This window comes from Rhipicephalus microplus, chromosome 3 (assembly GCF_043290135.1).
Source record: "Rhipicephalus microplus isolate Deutch F79 chromosome 3, USDA_Rmic, whole genome shotgun sequence".
NCBI lineage: Eukaryota > Metazoa > Arthropoda > Arachnida > Ixodida > Ixodidae > Rhipicephalus > Rhipicephalus microplus.
The window spans coordinates 103,582,852-103,599,111 of NC_134702.1; the positions used below are offsets into that span (position 1 = coordinate 103,582,852).

At 46.3% G+C, this 16,260-nt stretch overlaps 2 protein-coding genes across 2 annotated transcripts; both read right to left on the reverse strand.

The window, feature by feature from the left end:
• Positions 1–252: 252 nt before the first annotated feature.
• LOC142803275 (trehalose transporter 1-like protein) lies at positions 253–9,083 on the reverse strand. Its single transcript, XM_075888402.1, has 4 exons — positions 8,878–9,083; positions 6,904–7,086; positions 1,951–2,133; positions 253–1,248 (listed from the first exon to the last, which is right to left on the reverse strand). Exons 1-4 carry the CDS (start codon positions 9,073–9,075, stop codon positions 562–564), a joined length of 1,251 nt encoding a protein of 416 aa, XP_075744517.1. The 5' UTR covers positions 9,076–9,083; the 3' UTR covers positions 253–561.
• A 2,276-nt stretch (positions 9,084–11,359) lies between these two features.
• LOC142802890 (solute carrier family 2, facilitated glucose transporter member 8-like) lies at positions 11,360–12,698 on the reverse strand. Its single transcript, XM_075887970.1, has 2 exons — positions 12,607–12,698; positions 11,360–11,648 (listed from the first exon to the last, which is right to left on the reverse strand). The coding sequence occupies exons 1-2, from the start codon at positions 12,696–12,698 to the stop codon at positions 11,360–11,362; spliced, it is 381 nt and encodes a 126-aa protein (XP_075744085.1).
• Positions 12,699–16,260: the final 3,562 nt, after the last annotated feature.

Genomic DNA, 16,260 nt, shown 5'->3' on the forward strand with positions numbered 1-16,260 from the left:
AAGTTTGAAAATTTGTTTTTAGAGAGAACTTTTTCTGAGACGAACAAATGACTGAGTCTGGCTTAGAAAAGGCCACAGATTTGAAATAATGCAAAAAGAAAAGAAAGTTTTTCCATAATGTTTGCTTACCTTGTCCCTTAAGCATGTCTGTAAGTACCATAACTTCGTCCAAAAATTTAGTAATATATGCTAAAGAAAGACGAACACTCATTGCCATCGCAACATTTTGTACTTCGCACGAACACGGAAATACATTCAAAACAGGAATAAGAAAAAGCATCCATTGATACTTCAAAATACTGCACACGTGTAGACGGCGTGATGTTATGAGGTAACGCGCCTCTACTCGAGTGGCGCCAGCACCCCCATCGACTTGAAACAGACTGCTCCTGGCAGAATCAAACTAAGCCGACATTATCTATTGTCCAGTGACGTTTTGCGGGAGATACGTCATTCTGCAGCAGAGACGCCTTTCTGGTGGAGAGGGATGCCCGTCTGCAGGAAAGAGACGCACGTCTGCGGGAGAAAGACGCCACGTCTAGCCCTTCTCGGTGGCGTCTATTAACTCCTGCTTTCTGGAGCTCCTTCAGTGGGCGAAGCTATGGACGACGTTGCTCCGCTGAGAACGTCTTCACCCGACGCAACCACTTCCGTAGCCCCAGCTTCAATTGAAGCCTGCGCGTGTGGTCCAGCCTCGGCTTCGTCGTTAGACTCGGCCTTCGCTTGATGCTTGGCCTGGTGTTTAGCCTGAGCTTTAACTTTAGGCTTGGGTGACCCTTTAGCGACCACTCCGCTTGGCGACAGGGGCTCAGAGTCTTTGCGCTTCAGCTGCTTTTTTTGTTCGCCTCGCGTTGTTGTTGGATCATCGTGGTGCTTCTTCGGCGACTGCAGCTTCGCGTCAGCAGGCTTGAGCGTGTAAACAACGTTTGACGGTCCACGACTGCGCACGTTGCCCTGGCCCTGCAATAGAATGCCCTCGAGGCTTGCGCCTCGTGTGTCGGGCAGCAGCTTGAAGGCGGTCATGCCACCCGTGAACGTGACGAGGCCCGCCAGGACCACCAGCAGCGCCAGCGATCCGGTATTGGTGCCCAGGATGGTGAACAGGCTGATGATGCCGAGCGCAGAGGCCCAATGGAAAGCGCAGACGCTTCCGAACTCAAAGCCGTTCTTCCGTAGCGGAGCCAGCTCGACGGCGAGAGTCCATGACGCCGGACCGAGGCCGAGAGAGAAACCGATGCTGAAGATCACCTGCGATCGCCCGCACGCACGTATGCCTCAATTCATGGGAGAAGTAACGTTGAGTTCTTTGTCTTTATCTAAATTATCAGGCCTCTGGCTGCAGTTATCGACAGTAAGAAATGCCAGTGTTACGCGAATACGCTTGCATATTCGATTACCTTGAGGGACACAAAAGTGTATGCAGCTTTAAAGTTCACTCCATGATCGAAATTTCTCCCAGTAAGCCTTCAACTTACGTTCTTGATAGTCGCGATGCTACTGTATGCTACAGCGGTACCTGATCATATGCAAACAAAATATTCACTAATGACAAGCAGAGGCAGCATGAAGCAGCTGTGAGTTTTATCGATGGCTCGAGGGCGCACGTGCATTCTATAGTCAATTTTCACATGCCTGAACTATGGCATTTGTTTAAAAATATCTAATGTCGGCACTGTTCCCTTTGTCTCGACCCCGTATCGAGAACGTCCCTCACCTCAACTTTTTGTGTGGACACGAGAAAGTCATTATTGGTGCTGCGCTATTGGTTAAGCGTGCACTGCGTGTGAGTGATGATCAGCTCCAATTTTTTAGTAGCACGGTGTCATTTTCTACTCAAGCGGTGACGCTATGGTAATCTCTGTGGAGTGGAGAAAGAATCTCGAGCGAAGACTTCTCTAGAAGATGCGGTGGAAAGGGGGTAAGAGGAGAGTGGTAGTGACTGCAGCTCACCTTGCAGACTACGGTGAGACGAGCGGCGAGGTGCGGGTCCATGGCCTGTTCTTCGTGCGAGACGCTGAAGTAAACGCCACCCAGGGCCACCATGCTGCCTGTACTAATCACCACTGACACGGCCAGTGGTTTCACGCGTCCCACGGCGTCCAGAAGCTGAGCAGTTATGGCTGTCATCGCGAACTGCGATCGCAGTCAAGAGAGAGAGAGAGAGGGAGAAAGAGAGCGACAGTGATTCGAGAAGGAGAATGTAAAAAAAACGTGCAGAGCTTAAGGACAATTCGTTTTGAGCAGAATATCTGTTTGCAAGAACATTTTTTCAGCAAAAGTTTCAGTATGCTGTTAGTTCACACACACGCCGCGAATTATCATTGTTTAGGATCGCAGAAGAGAAATCCCGCATCGGCACTACCTTAGAAGTCAAGATCCAATGCCCATATCTACGTGGTGGCCAGTGAACGGCTGTGCGGCTCGAGCAGTTGGTTTTTTTTTCAGCAAGAAACTGGTAAACTGACACGGTCTGCTTCAGCTCTGTGAGGCAAGAGAGAAAGAGTGAGGGAGAAGGGATAGAAGTGGTGGGCACGCGCATGTGGAATGCGGATGTAGAATGCCTAGAGGAGGAAGAAGGAGAGTATGTGTAGACTAGCAGACGCTCCCTGGGTAAGCATTGCGAGGCGAGAGAAGGGGAGCGTAGGAGAAGAGAGAAAATGGGAGTGGTTGCGCATGCGCGGTAAGGATGTCTCACGCTGCACACTGGACTGAGCTCGATCATAAGCTGCTCCAGATCTAATAAATTGAACCACTTCACGTGCGTTGTGCATGCCACAATGACTCAGAAGAATGAGAAGATAACGTTCGTGTGACGTAATTTATATTGATGCACACGAAGGGATGTGAAAGGTAAATGGGACAACACCTCTCATGATACTTTGCTGATGTGTTTACTGATCAGTTCAAAAATGCCTGTATGATTTCTGGACACACGACCACATTTAGTGGAAGGGGATATAAAACACACACATACACCCGCGTACGTTTACTACGCGCATAAAGCAAGCTCGGCTGTAAAAGTTAAGCTTGGGTCTCCGATGCGGCATGCCTTATAACCATTACGCGGCCTTAGGACAGAAAACGCACCAGAACATGTTTTTGATTATAAGCGTTCTTAGGGATCACAAATGGGTGCAACAATTATTTAATGAAGCTTGCCTGCAGCGGCACTCTGTTTTAGTTTTGAGGGCGAAACTTTTAAAACCGTGGGTCTGTCCATCTCTTGTATGTACCAAGTTTGAGACTCCTAGTTATGTATGCGCGTGACCGCCTGTAGTTCCACATTTGCCAACTGCCAGCTACTTCGTTCATGCAAACGTCCCACTACGCACCATCACCAATCCGCCACTTCACTTACAATAAAACGAATGCTGTTTAGAAGTAACCAATATGAAATGGAGGATGGTCGTGCACTTGTATCCCTATGCACGTCAAAGAACCATAGATTGTCACACTCTGTCCATCTCGTGTGTACGTGACCACCTATTTATAGTTCCACCTTTGCAAACTGCCCACTACTTCGTCCTAGCAAACATCCCACTACGTCCATCACCAATTTACCACTAAACCAACCATAAAGTCGTTTTAATGAAGAGTGAACGTAAACGACGTGTAGCTACCTCTTACTAATAATAAAATAATAAAATTTCTTGTATATGCACTGCTTGTCACGTCGTTGATGATGCAGAGGGTGATATTCGCGGATGGTTCATGGTTTAGCGACGAAACCCTCCAGTCCTTCGCCCCACTCATCATTAGTCACTCCGTGGATATGTGGCGACGTTATTCTTGAATGTTGTATCGTTAGGCACCTTCTGTGACCCAGTTCTTTTAGTTTTTTTCACTATCTACACTCTGATGTGAGTGCACAGACAAAACGTGATACATTCCGTTTACTTTAAAACTTACTATAGGGAGAAAAGCGTTGCCCTGTTCACATTTATTCGGCTATGGTTACCCCAATTTAAATTTTGATGCCTTAAATATTGTGATAACGCAATGTGAACACGACAGACTCAAACTGTCTAAAACAGTCATGTGTGTTGAGTGGCACCACCACAATCACGTGACTATTTAGGAAGGCCCTTACGCAAAATGTTGTTATACACCACAACACAGCTCAGTGCATGCTGCCATATTGAAAAGCGCGTCGCACCATCTGTTGCAAGCGCGGAGAAGCAACACTGCACTGCCATGCGAGCAGATGCTCCGCAAATCAAATCCGAAACTTCACAAACCGAATCCAGCTGTAAGCATGTTTGGGCTCTCCCTCTACTGGAATTTTGTGCTTATTTCCTGTGAAACATCGAGAACACCTTCCTAGGAAGTCCGAAATGTCTACAGCACGTGCCTTGCAGACTGCGGAAGCAACTTCATTGGGTACGTACCATCGCGATTGAAAAAAAAAACACGAACAGTGGGGAGCGTTGCTTGCGACTCAGTCAAACTGCGGCGTGCCTTGGCTGTGGCAAATCAGAATTTGTGCTGTAAGGGCTGGTTCACGCTAACGGCAAGCATGCCTCGCCGTTTGACGTTTGACGTTCTCAGGCAGCCGTGCGTGGTTATTTGCGTTACACACGTCTCCCGTTTTTCACCGTTCAAAAAAATGGGTCCAAGAGCCATTTTCGTGCCGTTTACCGCTTGCCGGAGAGTAGTTTAACCTATCAGTGACGTAGGAGCAACATGGCTGAGCCGCGTCGGCTGCTTTCGTCTCTCCGCATTGTCTGCGTCTGCCGCGGGACTCTTCGAGCTGCTTGCTTAATGCTCAGCGGTTTTCATGATATGTCATACGTGTTATTTCCAGACTATGTTCCAAAAGTGAATAGAACATTTTCGCCAATCCGGTATTAAAAAAAGCTCACAGCAATTGAAAATGACGTCCATAAAGCAGGCGTTTGGACAAATGGCGGCAGTAACGTTAGCAACAACAAACAAATGTAATATGTATGCCATTCGAGATTTTGGAAGGCTTGTTTAGGCCTAGGAAATCAATTATTTGAGGATGGTTCTCAAAAACGGTGCCGAATCGATTCGAATAGCGTGTTGTCGAAGCTAAAGGACTTGAGCTTTAAGCAAATAGAACCATCCTTTCGAAGCTTACGAGCTACAAAAGCGCACGTCGGCCGCTTGATAGATTCGAGGCGGTTGAAAACTGCATTCGAATGGGCAGCCATGTTTTTCGGTGGAGCTTGCCGTGCTATTCAAAGAGCTCTCTTGCGGACGGCGCCGGTCTACGGCACTGCGTCGCTACGGCATGCTAACCGTTAGAGCGAACCGGCCCTAAGCCAGCGTCAACGTAGCGCTATCTCGCTCCAACTTGCGCTCATGCACCGAACGTGTTTATCGATCGCTTGTTATGCCGGACACTCGAAACACACACGCAGTGCGAAAATTCTAGCCAGAACAGGATTTTAAAATGCAATGTTGACGCCGGCCTAAAGCACAGATTCGCCTAGTTGCTGCCAAGGCATGTCGCAGTTCGACAGAGCTTTAAAGCCATGCTTTCCGCACCGTTCACGTCTCTTTGCATCGCGACTGTACGCCGTTGTACTAAAAGTGCGCGATGTGTGCATCCACGCGAGAGTCGTAATATATCCTACTATTGACATGTGGCCCCAGAAAGTGTACGGCAATGATTTGGTGCCGCATACTAGAGGCATACTGCACGCAAATCGCCACTGTATAGCGGAACAGCTGGCGTCGCGCTTGAATAAATGCAATAATTATACTTACTCGTACACTTTCACTGGGCTCATATTTTTTCATGCCAATTGCAAATATATCCACTGACAATGGAGCTCGGCGTTTTTGTTGTGGTTGGTAATCTGTGCAATCCGAAAACACCACATCGGCACAATTGCCGCATCGTGTTGTGATCTTGAGAGACAGTGATAAGTAATACTTTCTCTTGCGCTGGTTCTTTTCGCATCCGCAGAGGGTGCAGTAGGGCCCAAGCGACTTCATGTAAGCGTGGTACTGTTGGCGTTGCGCTTGAATACACGCAGTAAGTGTACTTACTCGTGCATATTTACTAGGCTGGTTGTCTTTATCAGTTGACGGCATTTATTCATTGGCGATGAAGCTCGGTGCTTTTTGTTGCGGCCGGAAATCGGTCAAAAGTGAAAACAGCGCACCGGCATGATTCCCGCGATGTGCTGTGAACTTCACAAGCACTGCTCAGTAATCTCCTCCTTTTGCACTGGTTGATGTTGCCTCCGAAGGCGGCGCAGTGGTATCCAGATGACTTATAAGCGGGCGCAGCGTGAACAGGCGCTTTTTCGCATTTTATTTAAAGCCCCAGAGCCACTGCTTGCGCAGTTCAAAACAAATTATGGCGTCTCTGGGAGCGAGAGAATACCGCCGAAGGCGCCATCGTGCGAGATAGGCGTGCTCTCGTGTATACACTGGAATATATGAGAGACATTTCCTGTGTTTGATTTTGGACAACTTAAGCAGACTTTTTTATTATTATTTAATACGAACGATCGGTCAAGAATGTGTTGAATTCTCGTAAGCCTAACGGAGAAAAAAATGCTCGTTATAGGCAAGCTCATAATGATTACAGCCGAACGCGTGTGACTGCCATATATACCTAGGACACTGAGTGCCGCGTGATGCCAGAAGGCATGTTCTAGACTGCTTCGCAGGAGGCCACTTTGGCGGATGCACGTTTCTCAAACTCAAAGATGCGCCCGCATTTGTGCTTCAGCGCTTGCTACAAGTATCGAGTTGCTTGTCGTTCATCATGTGAGGTTCCAATTTTTTCGCTTTTGCACTCGTTGCTTCGACTTTGGGGTGAAACTGACTTTTTCATAAACGCGATCGAGCTTCGTGAAGAAATGGACAAATATCATGCGTGTCATTGAATAGTTGGGCACCGTTATTCGTACATGATCTGCCCACCTGTAGGGAGGCCAATAGAAGAAGTCTGTCATCCGAGTCGTACCCGAAGCCTGCGTGAAGTGGACTGCTAGCATAAAGGAGGACGGTGTTGACGCCGGAGAACTGCTGCACCACAACCACTAGCACGGCCAGCATGTAGTGAATCAGGGGCGTTGGTGTCGTCGTGTAGATGGCCTCGATTTCCTACAAAACGTGGTGCGCCATGTTAAAACCCACGCAGTGCGCACAGTGAAAACATTAGGGAATACCAAACAATGCATTTCGAGTACAAGATAAATGATGCTTGCTCGTTTCCAAAACCAACTGCCGACTCGCTGGTCGAGCAATCAAATCTCGGCTATGGCGGCCGCTTTCCAACGGGGGCGAAAATGATTGATGTACGTGTATTTAGTATTAGGTGCACATTAAGGGATTCCAGACGGCAAAATTTGTGGAGCTCTCCGTAAGAATATACGCCGGTTTTAAGACGTTCAACCCCGACTAGTATTATTATTTCGAAAACGAGACTATATTTTCAAAGTCGCCGTGTACGTCAGGGCAACATGAGCTACAGCAATAGTGATAAAAAATTTTTGAACAGGAAATGCCGCTGGACACTAAATTCTGACTAGATGCTTTGCGTTCGTCAGGCCAACGTTTAGAATTTACCTGCCCTTTTCGAAAATTATTGTAAGGTTCTTCTTTTTTTCTCTTTCTTTCTTTCTTGCTTCATTTCTTTCTTTTTTTCCTTCTCTCTTCCTTTCTTTCTTTGTCTTTCTCTCTCTGTAATGCTTGTTCTGTGACTTGTCATAAAGCTTTCTTGATACCTTGAAATCATTTTTTTCGGATACCTATACAATCTCAAATAGCGCCCAATGCTTGAACCCTGGTCTTGTTCATGATATGCAGTGCGTCACACCGTGCACGATAGGGCTCCGTACAAGTTTGAACTTGATTTGGAGGCTTATGCGTTCTTACATTACATGGTTAAAACACTTTGAGAACATTGGATCGCTAGTGTATGCGAACAGACGCTATGTGACGTAGAGACAGCATTATCACGAAGACCAAGGCGATGTATGTGTCATGCTTGTTGAGGACTCAGACGTGGTCACTGGTGGATGTGTGAAGAAACGTGCTCATGTATAAATACTGCGGTGGATTCAGGTACCAGTCATGTACCAATGTGTACCAATATATTGTCTAATAATAGGCAATACTTCTGTCACACTTGCTTATGGGCTACCATTGAGAAAAGAAAGATGGTAAGCAAAAAAGTTGAAGAAGCCATCATAAAGGGTGCACACTTCTTCGGTGCCATTCGTATGCTGTTACAGATTACCATAAGCCAGTGTGACATGCACAGATTTTATTCTTGTCGTATGTTCTATTGCACAGAATGCTGACCGAAGGTCTGGCTTCAACTCTCGGCCACCACCGTCGTGTTTTGATCGGGTCGAAATACAGGAGAGCCTTAAGAGCTGTCATCCCCGGTGCGCTCCAGTGAACACCTATCACCTAGACCGTGCGTGTTAAAGAACACCAAATGGCAAACAATCATCCGAAGTTCTCGACTGTGATTTATTTAAAAGCATACGAACATTTCCTGAAAGTAAAATTGTACAACCTATTATGATCATTACTTAGAATAAGCGTGGCACGCAGTGGTACCATCTTGTGGGTGAATCCATGCAGCGGACGCTTCCCTGTGCTTTACTCGTCCAAACGTTATACTCAAAAACAAAAAAAAAAACAGGGAGTTCAACGTTATTTCTGCTGTAGAATGGGGTTCATCACACGTTTATGGTTATTGTGGCTTATAGGAAGGGCTGTTACTTAATTGATACCGCAGTTTTTCCTCATTTAACACTATTTTATAAGAAGAAATTTCTTTTAAATCCACCGTGACGTTTTTGTTTCTACGAGTCACGATGGAACCATGTCACATCCATATGTCGTTGCGCGGAAACGGAAGCCGTTCATGCATGTGCTCACCTGATACTCGGCGTCTGCATCGTGTGCCTTGCCTCGAAGTATTATGAGCGCCTTCTGCGCTTCCTCGGGTTGCTCGGTCTCTAAAAGCCAGCGTGGTGACTCCACTGCCATACCGAGCAGCAGAAGTGTCGTCACCGGTGGTATGGCACACCACAGGGCCAGTTGCGTCCAGTCTGCGAACTTGCCTAGGAAGTACATCAGGAGCACTCCAGTGGTCACGCCCAGCTGATAGGCACCGCACTGCAAAGAAAGAAAAAGAAAGAAGAGAGGCTGGCCACCTTGTGTACAGCCTTCGCTACGTAATTAAGTGTGTGCCGCACGTTCAAGCAACAAATACGTTTAAATGCAAATGCATTTCTTAGTCAAACTACGTCAGGCATCCAGCGTTGTCCGCACCGGTGTCCGCACACTGGCAGGTGTTATCTCTTTGCTCTCACTCCCTTTCACATAGCAACAGCTGCAGGAACGCACGCGTATCCTCGCCCCTAGCAACCAGAGTATGTGGTGCGAGACAGTGGGGCAGTGCTTCGCCGCTCCTCTCGCCGTTAACTCTCACTCCTCCCTGCGCCCCACTCTCCCGTCCACTCGCGCCTCACTCTCAACCGTTTGCTAGCTGGGCGCCTCTGAAGGCAATGACAGAAGTCAGTGAAAGCGAATGTCTGACGGAACGGTACCCTTTCTCGGCGCAAAAAATGCATTTCCTCACGACTCCCTTGAGGAAGGGGGGGCATTTTTTTATATACTGCGCAGTTGCTGGATATAGACGCACTTGAAAGACACTGCCCTAAATGGTATATATTGAAATCACTTTTTTTTGGTTTGTTGATCCGCTGAGACAATCACGCATGCTGTCAGCTGTGGGGTTGCTGAGTGTAAAAGGGTAGCATAAAGAAGAATTATTTGCACTTAAGTTCAAAATCGACACAGTCCACATGGCGTACCACACGTCGGCTCAACCGTAAAAAGTAGAATTCATCCGGAACTACGGAAATCGCTGAACCATCGCATTCAACAGCTCGTGATTTTAATGTTTACGATTTATCTTTGGTTATACCCAAAATTCTTTCTGTGTTGTCCGCGGCCATTTTTGAGTGCAACTTCTGAGACAATTTCAATTTCAAGTGCTAGTTCATTTCAGGCATGGCAAAGTAAAGTTGATTAGGGCACCGGGAAAGATGCAAAAACAAAACAAGCAAAAAATAAAAAGAAACTGAAAAGGAGCCTGCCTACTACGGAACAAGAAATCTAACTCTTACAATGAATGCTCATCGTTGCAACAAACAGTGCCAGAGACGAGCAAAAAATATGTAGAAATAAGCGGATTACGTATCGATTTTTGCTGTTTTGTGCATTTAAGTAAACACCAACAGCGAATAAAACTAATGCCTATAGTTGAGGCCGTACGAATGCATATTAACCTATAAATATGAAGCAGTGGTACTGTTGGTGACGGGGTAAAGTTGCTGAAGAGTGGAGCAATGAGAGTGGAAATGTCAGCGTTAGTTTTTCTCTCCCTCGTCATTTGCTGTACCACTGTTTTCTAAGCATGTGACGAGCGACTATAGCCTCGTTTCAAACATTGTCGTAGGTGAAGTAGCAAGAGATTGATTCTGTAACTTTTACGAATGATTCTGGGAGACAGCGCAGCTTTTGCTCATAACATGTAATGCTAAGTGTAGAAAGTTGATGTGACATGTTTGGCGCCATTACTGCGTAAATACAAAAACATGCTCGTAAATATATAAAACACAAGGAGGCTCTGAATTATGCGAAAGCGCACTGGGGAGTTATCTTTCGAATAACCATTGGAAGGCGTAGGTATACTCCTGCCAGAAACATAAGTACAACATCGTTCATAGCCCCACCGTATTTTACAAGCGCGTCATTTCAAACAAGAAAAAGTTTTAGTTAAAAAGTTGCAAGATGAGTTATAATACTCTGAATTATGTGTCATTGATGTATGGCTTAAAATAACGTTTTTCAGCAGTGCACATGAATATGGCTGAATACATTTGAAGGGCGTGAAGACATATTGCTTTTCGCGAATTTGACAATTTTCTGTGGAAACCTGAAATAAACTCATCACAAACCAAGGTGAGGCACGGCACTGTATGTAACTTTTTTGCATGCCGTGTTTCTCTAGCTCTTCAAAACTGTTATCAGTCATACAGTAACTAGACCCCCTAAATTTAATGTATTAAAAGTTTATTCGTTTAGTGCAATGTATGTCTGTAACTGGCAACTGCCACCGTTTCATCTCAAAAGTTTCTCAGCGCCGAGCGTATGTATACATGCCGATAGTAATCCACAAATATGGTAATATGGATTGACGAAACAAATAGTTATCGAAGCTGAGCGCGCCACCAAGAAGTTGTGGTAGAAAGAATTTTTCGTAAGTGAATTCAGGGCAAGCGTTGCTGGGTCCCATTGTTCAGGGTTTGATTGCTTCTGTGGTTTCTTGGGCCTCATAGAATCAACAAGTTCAGTGTGAAGCGCTGTTCTTACACACCGTTTTTCCGCGGTCGCTGGCGGGGGACACCTCGGCGATGTAGGCGGGCACCACGAGTGACACGATGCCCATGCACAGCCCTCCGAGGACCCTAGCCGTGAGTAGATGGAAGGAGTCTGCAGAGGCGGCGGCCACGGCTAGCCAAGAGGCCAACGAACCGAGGCAACCCAGAGCCATCATCCTGCGCCGGCCTAGCCACTGCACCGCAAAACAGCCGCACAGCGATCCGAACACCGCGCCCAGCAAGAGAATCAAGTCAAACCTGAAATGGAGCAAAAGCGTTTAACAGGAGAAGATCGGCCACGTGGCAGCCTATGGTTAGCTGGTAACTATTTTTTTCCATTTGTGCCTGTATACTCTTCCGTGGAATTAGTATTCAAAATGAGGAAGACAACTACAGTCTAAACAGCGGTCTTTGCAGCAATACACCCGATCAGCTAATAGTTGACGAATAAGATCATTAAGGCAAGATGCGAACGATATATACAGCATTTTCAGCTGGCTCATCACACAGTTATTCGAAATGACTTAATCTCGTTGTTCTTTTCCAGCATTACACTTTACTAGTATCTTGAGAACTGATAACTAACAATTGTGACTTAAGCAAACACAAATTGAAGGAACATTGTGTGAGTTATTTGATCAGTATTCCGAACACTGGATACTGACATGCGCTTTCTTAGGCATTTAAAGCACAACGCCTTAACGACGACTGACAGAAAAAGTAAACTACAGGACAGGATCTTGCTGTTCTGTCTCCACCTTTCGTTCTTGTCCTGCTGTCTTTATATATGCAATAATCTCGGAAAAACGCCAGTTTCTCCTGCCAAAACACACAGCAGTGTCGCGGAAATGTCCTACGACCAGCACCAACGCCGACTAAATTTCAAGGCCGAAAGGCTGTCGCAGTGACGTCAGAGGGTGGGAGCCCAGTTACGCCGCGAACGCGGCGGAAAGCCTGTGTTTCGTTCACGTTTTAGGAGAACCAACGCTCCCGCTCTCGCAGCTCTTGCGGCTAGATTGGGCCGAATAAAAGATGTGGAAAAGAAAGACTTACTGAGCATGTTCAGTTAGGCAACTGGGCCCCCAACCTCCGACGTCACTGCGGCAGCCTTTCGGCCTTGAAATTTAGTCGGCGTTGCTAGCACGCCTCTTCCCTATACCGTAATCTCATCCCGCTCCCTACTGAGTTACGAGTGACGAATGAAAGGCGACGTTACCAAAATATTTCCTTGTCACTGATTCGGTAATCGTCAGACGCGTTGTCTCGAATGCTTATGAGGCTGCGGGCCGCGGGCAGTGAGTAACCCATGGCGGCGCCCACGCTCAGCGAACCGGCCCACGGTGCAGCGATGGTTGCGAGCCGTTTCGCGTTCCCTGTCACCTTGCTCTCCTGCACCGATGGTACGTGCGGTTCGGCTCGGCTGCGTGACGGGGACCAGGGCATGGACGTCTCCGGGCTGAAAATGGGTGAAGCGACGTGGGCTGGCCCCGCCGTATCCGCCAGCGGGCGGGCATCGGTGGTGAAGACTGCAGTCGCGGCACGTGTTTCGGTCACTCCGACTGTGCCCCATAGGCTCGTGGACGGAGAAGCCTGTGACCTTGAGGTTTGCATCGACGACGGAATCACACTCACTGCTCGATGAGGCGAATGAGCCGTCCGCGTTGTTGTTGTTGTTGCCCCTTCGCACTGGCACATACCCACTATGGGGGATTGGCCATGAAATCTAGAAGTATCCTATATGAGATATATTAAAAGGTTTATCCTTAATGAAAAAACTAATGATGTAATAGAATATAATAATTAACTAAAAAGGAATATTAAACTAAACAAATAATTGAAGATTGAATCAAGAAGAGAAAAGGTGAGGTAATACTACAGTGGAAGACAGAAATTTTGAGTAGACCAGACAATCGAGCTTATCTCACCCGGTCACAATCAAATGAATATGCAAATTTCATTCAAAATTAGACAAGTGTCTTCAGAAATATATTTAAGCAGGCATTATTATGACATGCGCTTTGATTCTCGAATGAAATTGCATACAGCATCGAATGCGCTCCTGTGGCAATGTCCCAAGCTAAAGGCACCGAAACTTAGAACATTATCTGCAGTTAAATTTAAACCTACTGCTTGAAACGGAACAATTAAAAGTCTTTTCCTAATTAATGAATAGTTTTTACATGTTATAAAGTAATGCTCTATTGTTTCCGTTTCTTCACAGAATGGACACAGGGGGGATATCGCCAGACCAGCTCCGTCCGCGTCATTTCCACGCTTCTTCTTCTTCTAGTGGCAATCTCTTCACGCGATAGCACGAAGCGCGTTCACCGAGACACAAAACGATTCTTTCTTTGTTTCCCTTGACTCATGGCTCACATCCACTCAGGGGGATTGGCCAAGAAAACGTAGTGCATGTTTTTTTTGAGAAATCTAACTATATGTATTGAATTTGTATTATAATATGACTGATGTAAGGAAAACCACATAAAAAGAGAGCAAACAAAAAAGAAAAAAAGCGGAAAAGTCAAGTTCAGAAATTTGGAGATTTCAGGTGTTGTGAGTACCACTCAGCTGCGTTTACTTCACATCACCATTTAGAATTTTTTCGCGTAATAAATAATAATTTTTTGATTGAAGATCACAAAGGTGCCTGAATAGAATCGCAAACGGCATTGAAAGCATCCCTGTGGCAATGTCCCAAAACTGAGGCACCAAATCTTAGTGCAGTTTCCGTCGCCAATGTAACGCCTGTTTTCATAAATGGAATAACCAGAAGCCTTTTTCTAAGTATCGCGTATCGGCGACAATACAAAAAGTAATGTTCAATTGATTCCATTTCTGCGCAGAATGCGCAGAGGGGTGATATTGTCTCACCAGCTCTGGGTAGATACAGGTTTAGGCGGGGGGGGGGGGACACGACATCAAAATTTAGTGATTAAAACTTCGAGCTTTCTGGACTGGTTCCAGTGGGGTCGCCATGGAAACTTGAGGTGGTTATATCCTGTCCATGTAGTTACTTTTTTATCGCATCAGTGCTGATTGCTGATTTTAGATATGCTGTAATATACTCAACATCTGGCAGTACGGAAAAAATTGGGCTATTAAGTGCGGCTCGTGCTAAGCAATCGGCCAGTTCGTTGTAGTTGCGCATGGTCTGATTATGATGATAATGCTCTCATATTGCTGGCACTCGCCTACGCAGGGGGATTGGCCAAGACACATGATGATAATATGTGGGGTTTAACGTCCGATAATCATTCTATGATTATGAGAGATGCCATAGTGGAGGGCTCCGGAAATTTCGACCACCTGGGGTTCTTATACGTGCACCCAAACCTGAGCACATGGGCCTACAGCGTTTCCGCCTTCATGGAAAACGCAGCCGCCGACCCCCAGATTTGATCCCGCGATCTGCGGGTCAGCAGCCGAGTACCTTAGCCACTAGACCACCGCGGCGGTGTGGCCAACACTCAAGTGGCAGGATTTTTAAGTTAGTTGGTTATGTGTCTTAATGTATCCAATAGAATATGTGTGAAAAACAAAGAATAGTGAATAATGTATGAAAATACGACGTCAGCATGCGGTCAGGCAATCAGGTAGTCTCGGAGCCAAAAACAATAAAAATAATTCCTATATATATCCAGCAACTTTAGGGGAGGATGGTTTGTTAGCGCCCCCAAGCAGCCTAAATAATCGGCATAGGAGGCGCGCCACCACGCATAATATTCTGTAAAATATGAAGCACACTACCGCACTCCGTGTTAGAATAGTCTTGGGAAATGAGCCCCTCCTTAGTACAAAATGGTTAACCTTGTTAGTTAGGAAGCTAATGAATCCATTCGACACATGGGAAGATACAACAGCTCATATGTCACATCGAGGGCAGTTTGGTGGGGCGGTTGAGATGGCAGAGAAAAAGACATCGAACGTTCATTCCAGTCGAAATTGGTGTAATTTCGGCTGATGGGTGACTTACAGGCGCACATGAGCCTAAGTTATTCGTCAGCTGCAAAGCGTGTGGTTTTTGTTACATAATGCCCACGCTTGCGGTTTCATGAACGACTACAAATTACTGAGTTTTGTTACACATTTGATTAATTCCTTTCAATGCTAGAGACCCATGTACTTTATTTAAGTGCACGTTAAAGAACACCGGGTGGTCAAAATTTATGCAGTCTCCCAACACGACGTCTCTCATAATCATATTGTGTATTTGAGAGACGCTAAATCCCCACAACTATTATTATTTTAACGAAAGCTGTATACGTCAGTAGGCGAAACTAAAAACCATTCGCCACGAGGAATGATATAGATCCCTATTGGCATCTCAGTCAACTACGTCGTTCTCTGACTGAGTGTGCACTACGTCGCACTATGACTGATTGTGCACGTGTGTGCTGCCGAATGTGCTGTTTCTATCTTCCCTCTCCGCTCTCTTTCCTCTTCCCCATCCATCTCCCATGCGCAGGGTAGCAAACTGGCTGCCTATAGGCTGGTTAACCTCCTTGCCTTTATTTCCCTCTATTTTCCTTCCTTTTTCTTACGTCGTTCTCTACGTTGCACCCAAGCACGCGTGCCGTGAAGAGTGCCGTCAGTGACGTCATTCATCCTTTCGCAGCCGTGCAGCCGAGGCAGCGGGCAGCCTTCTTAACGGAGTGTCTTTGTTATAGAAAAAAAATGAAAAAAATACGCCATCTCTCGCTAAAGAGAACCATGTGCAGATGCGAAGAAGCGGGCGCTAACGCTTACACTTACGGCGATGTTGACGCTGGCACTCATTGTGGCATTGCACAGGAGAGAAATCTGGGGAGGCGCAAAGCATGCAGTGATGGATCGGTGTTTTCTTCGAGAACATTCAATCACTGCTAAT

Excerpts from the sequence above, each read along its gene's own strand:
- LOC142803275 (XM_075888402.1), bottom strand. The coding sequence starts at position 9,075 with ATGTACTTCCTAGGCAAGTTCGCAGACTGGACGCAACTGGCCCTGTGG. Across the intron at positions 2,134-6,903 it reads TTCTATTGGCCTCCCTACAG|TTCGCGATGACAGCCATAAC; the intron begins GTGGGCAGATCA and ends CTGCGATCGCAG. Across the intron at positions 1,249-1,950 it reads GTCTCACCGTAGTCTGCAAG|GTGATCTTCAGCATCGGTTT; the intron begins GTGAGCTGCAGT and ends GGGCGATCGCAG.
- LOC142802890 (XM_075887970.1), bottom strand. The coding sequence starts at position 12,698 with ATGGGTTACTCACTGCCCGCGGCCCGCAGCCTCATAAGCATTCGAGAC. Across the intron at positions 11,649-12,606 it reads AGTGACAAGGAAATATTTTG|GTTTGACTTGATTCTCTTGC; the intron begins GTAACGTCGCCT and ends GCTCCATTTCAG.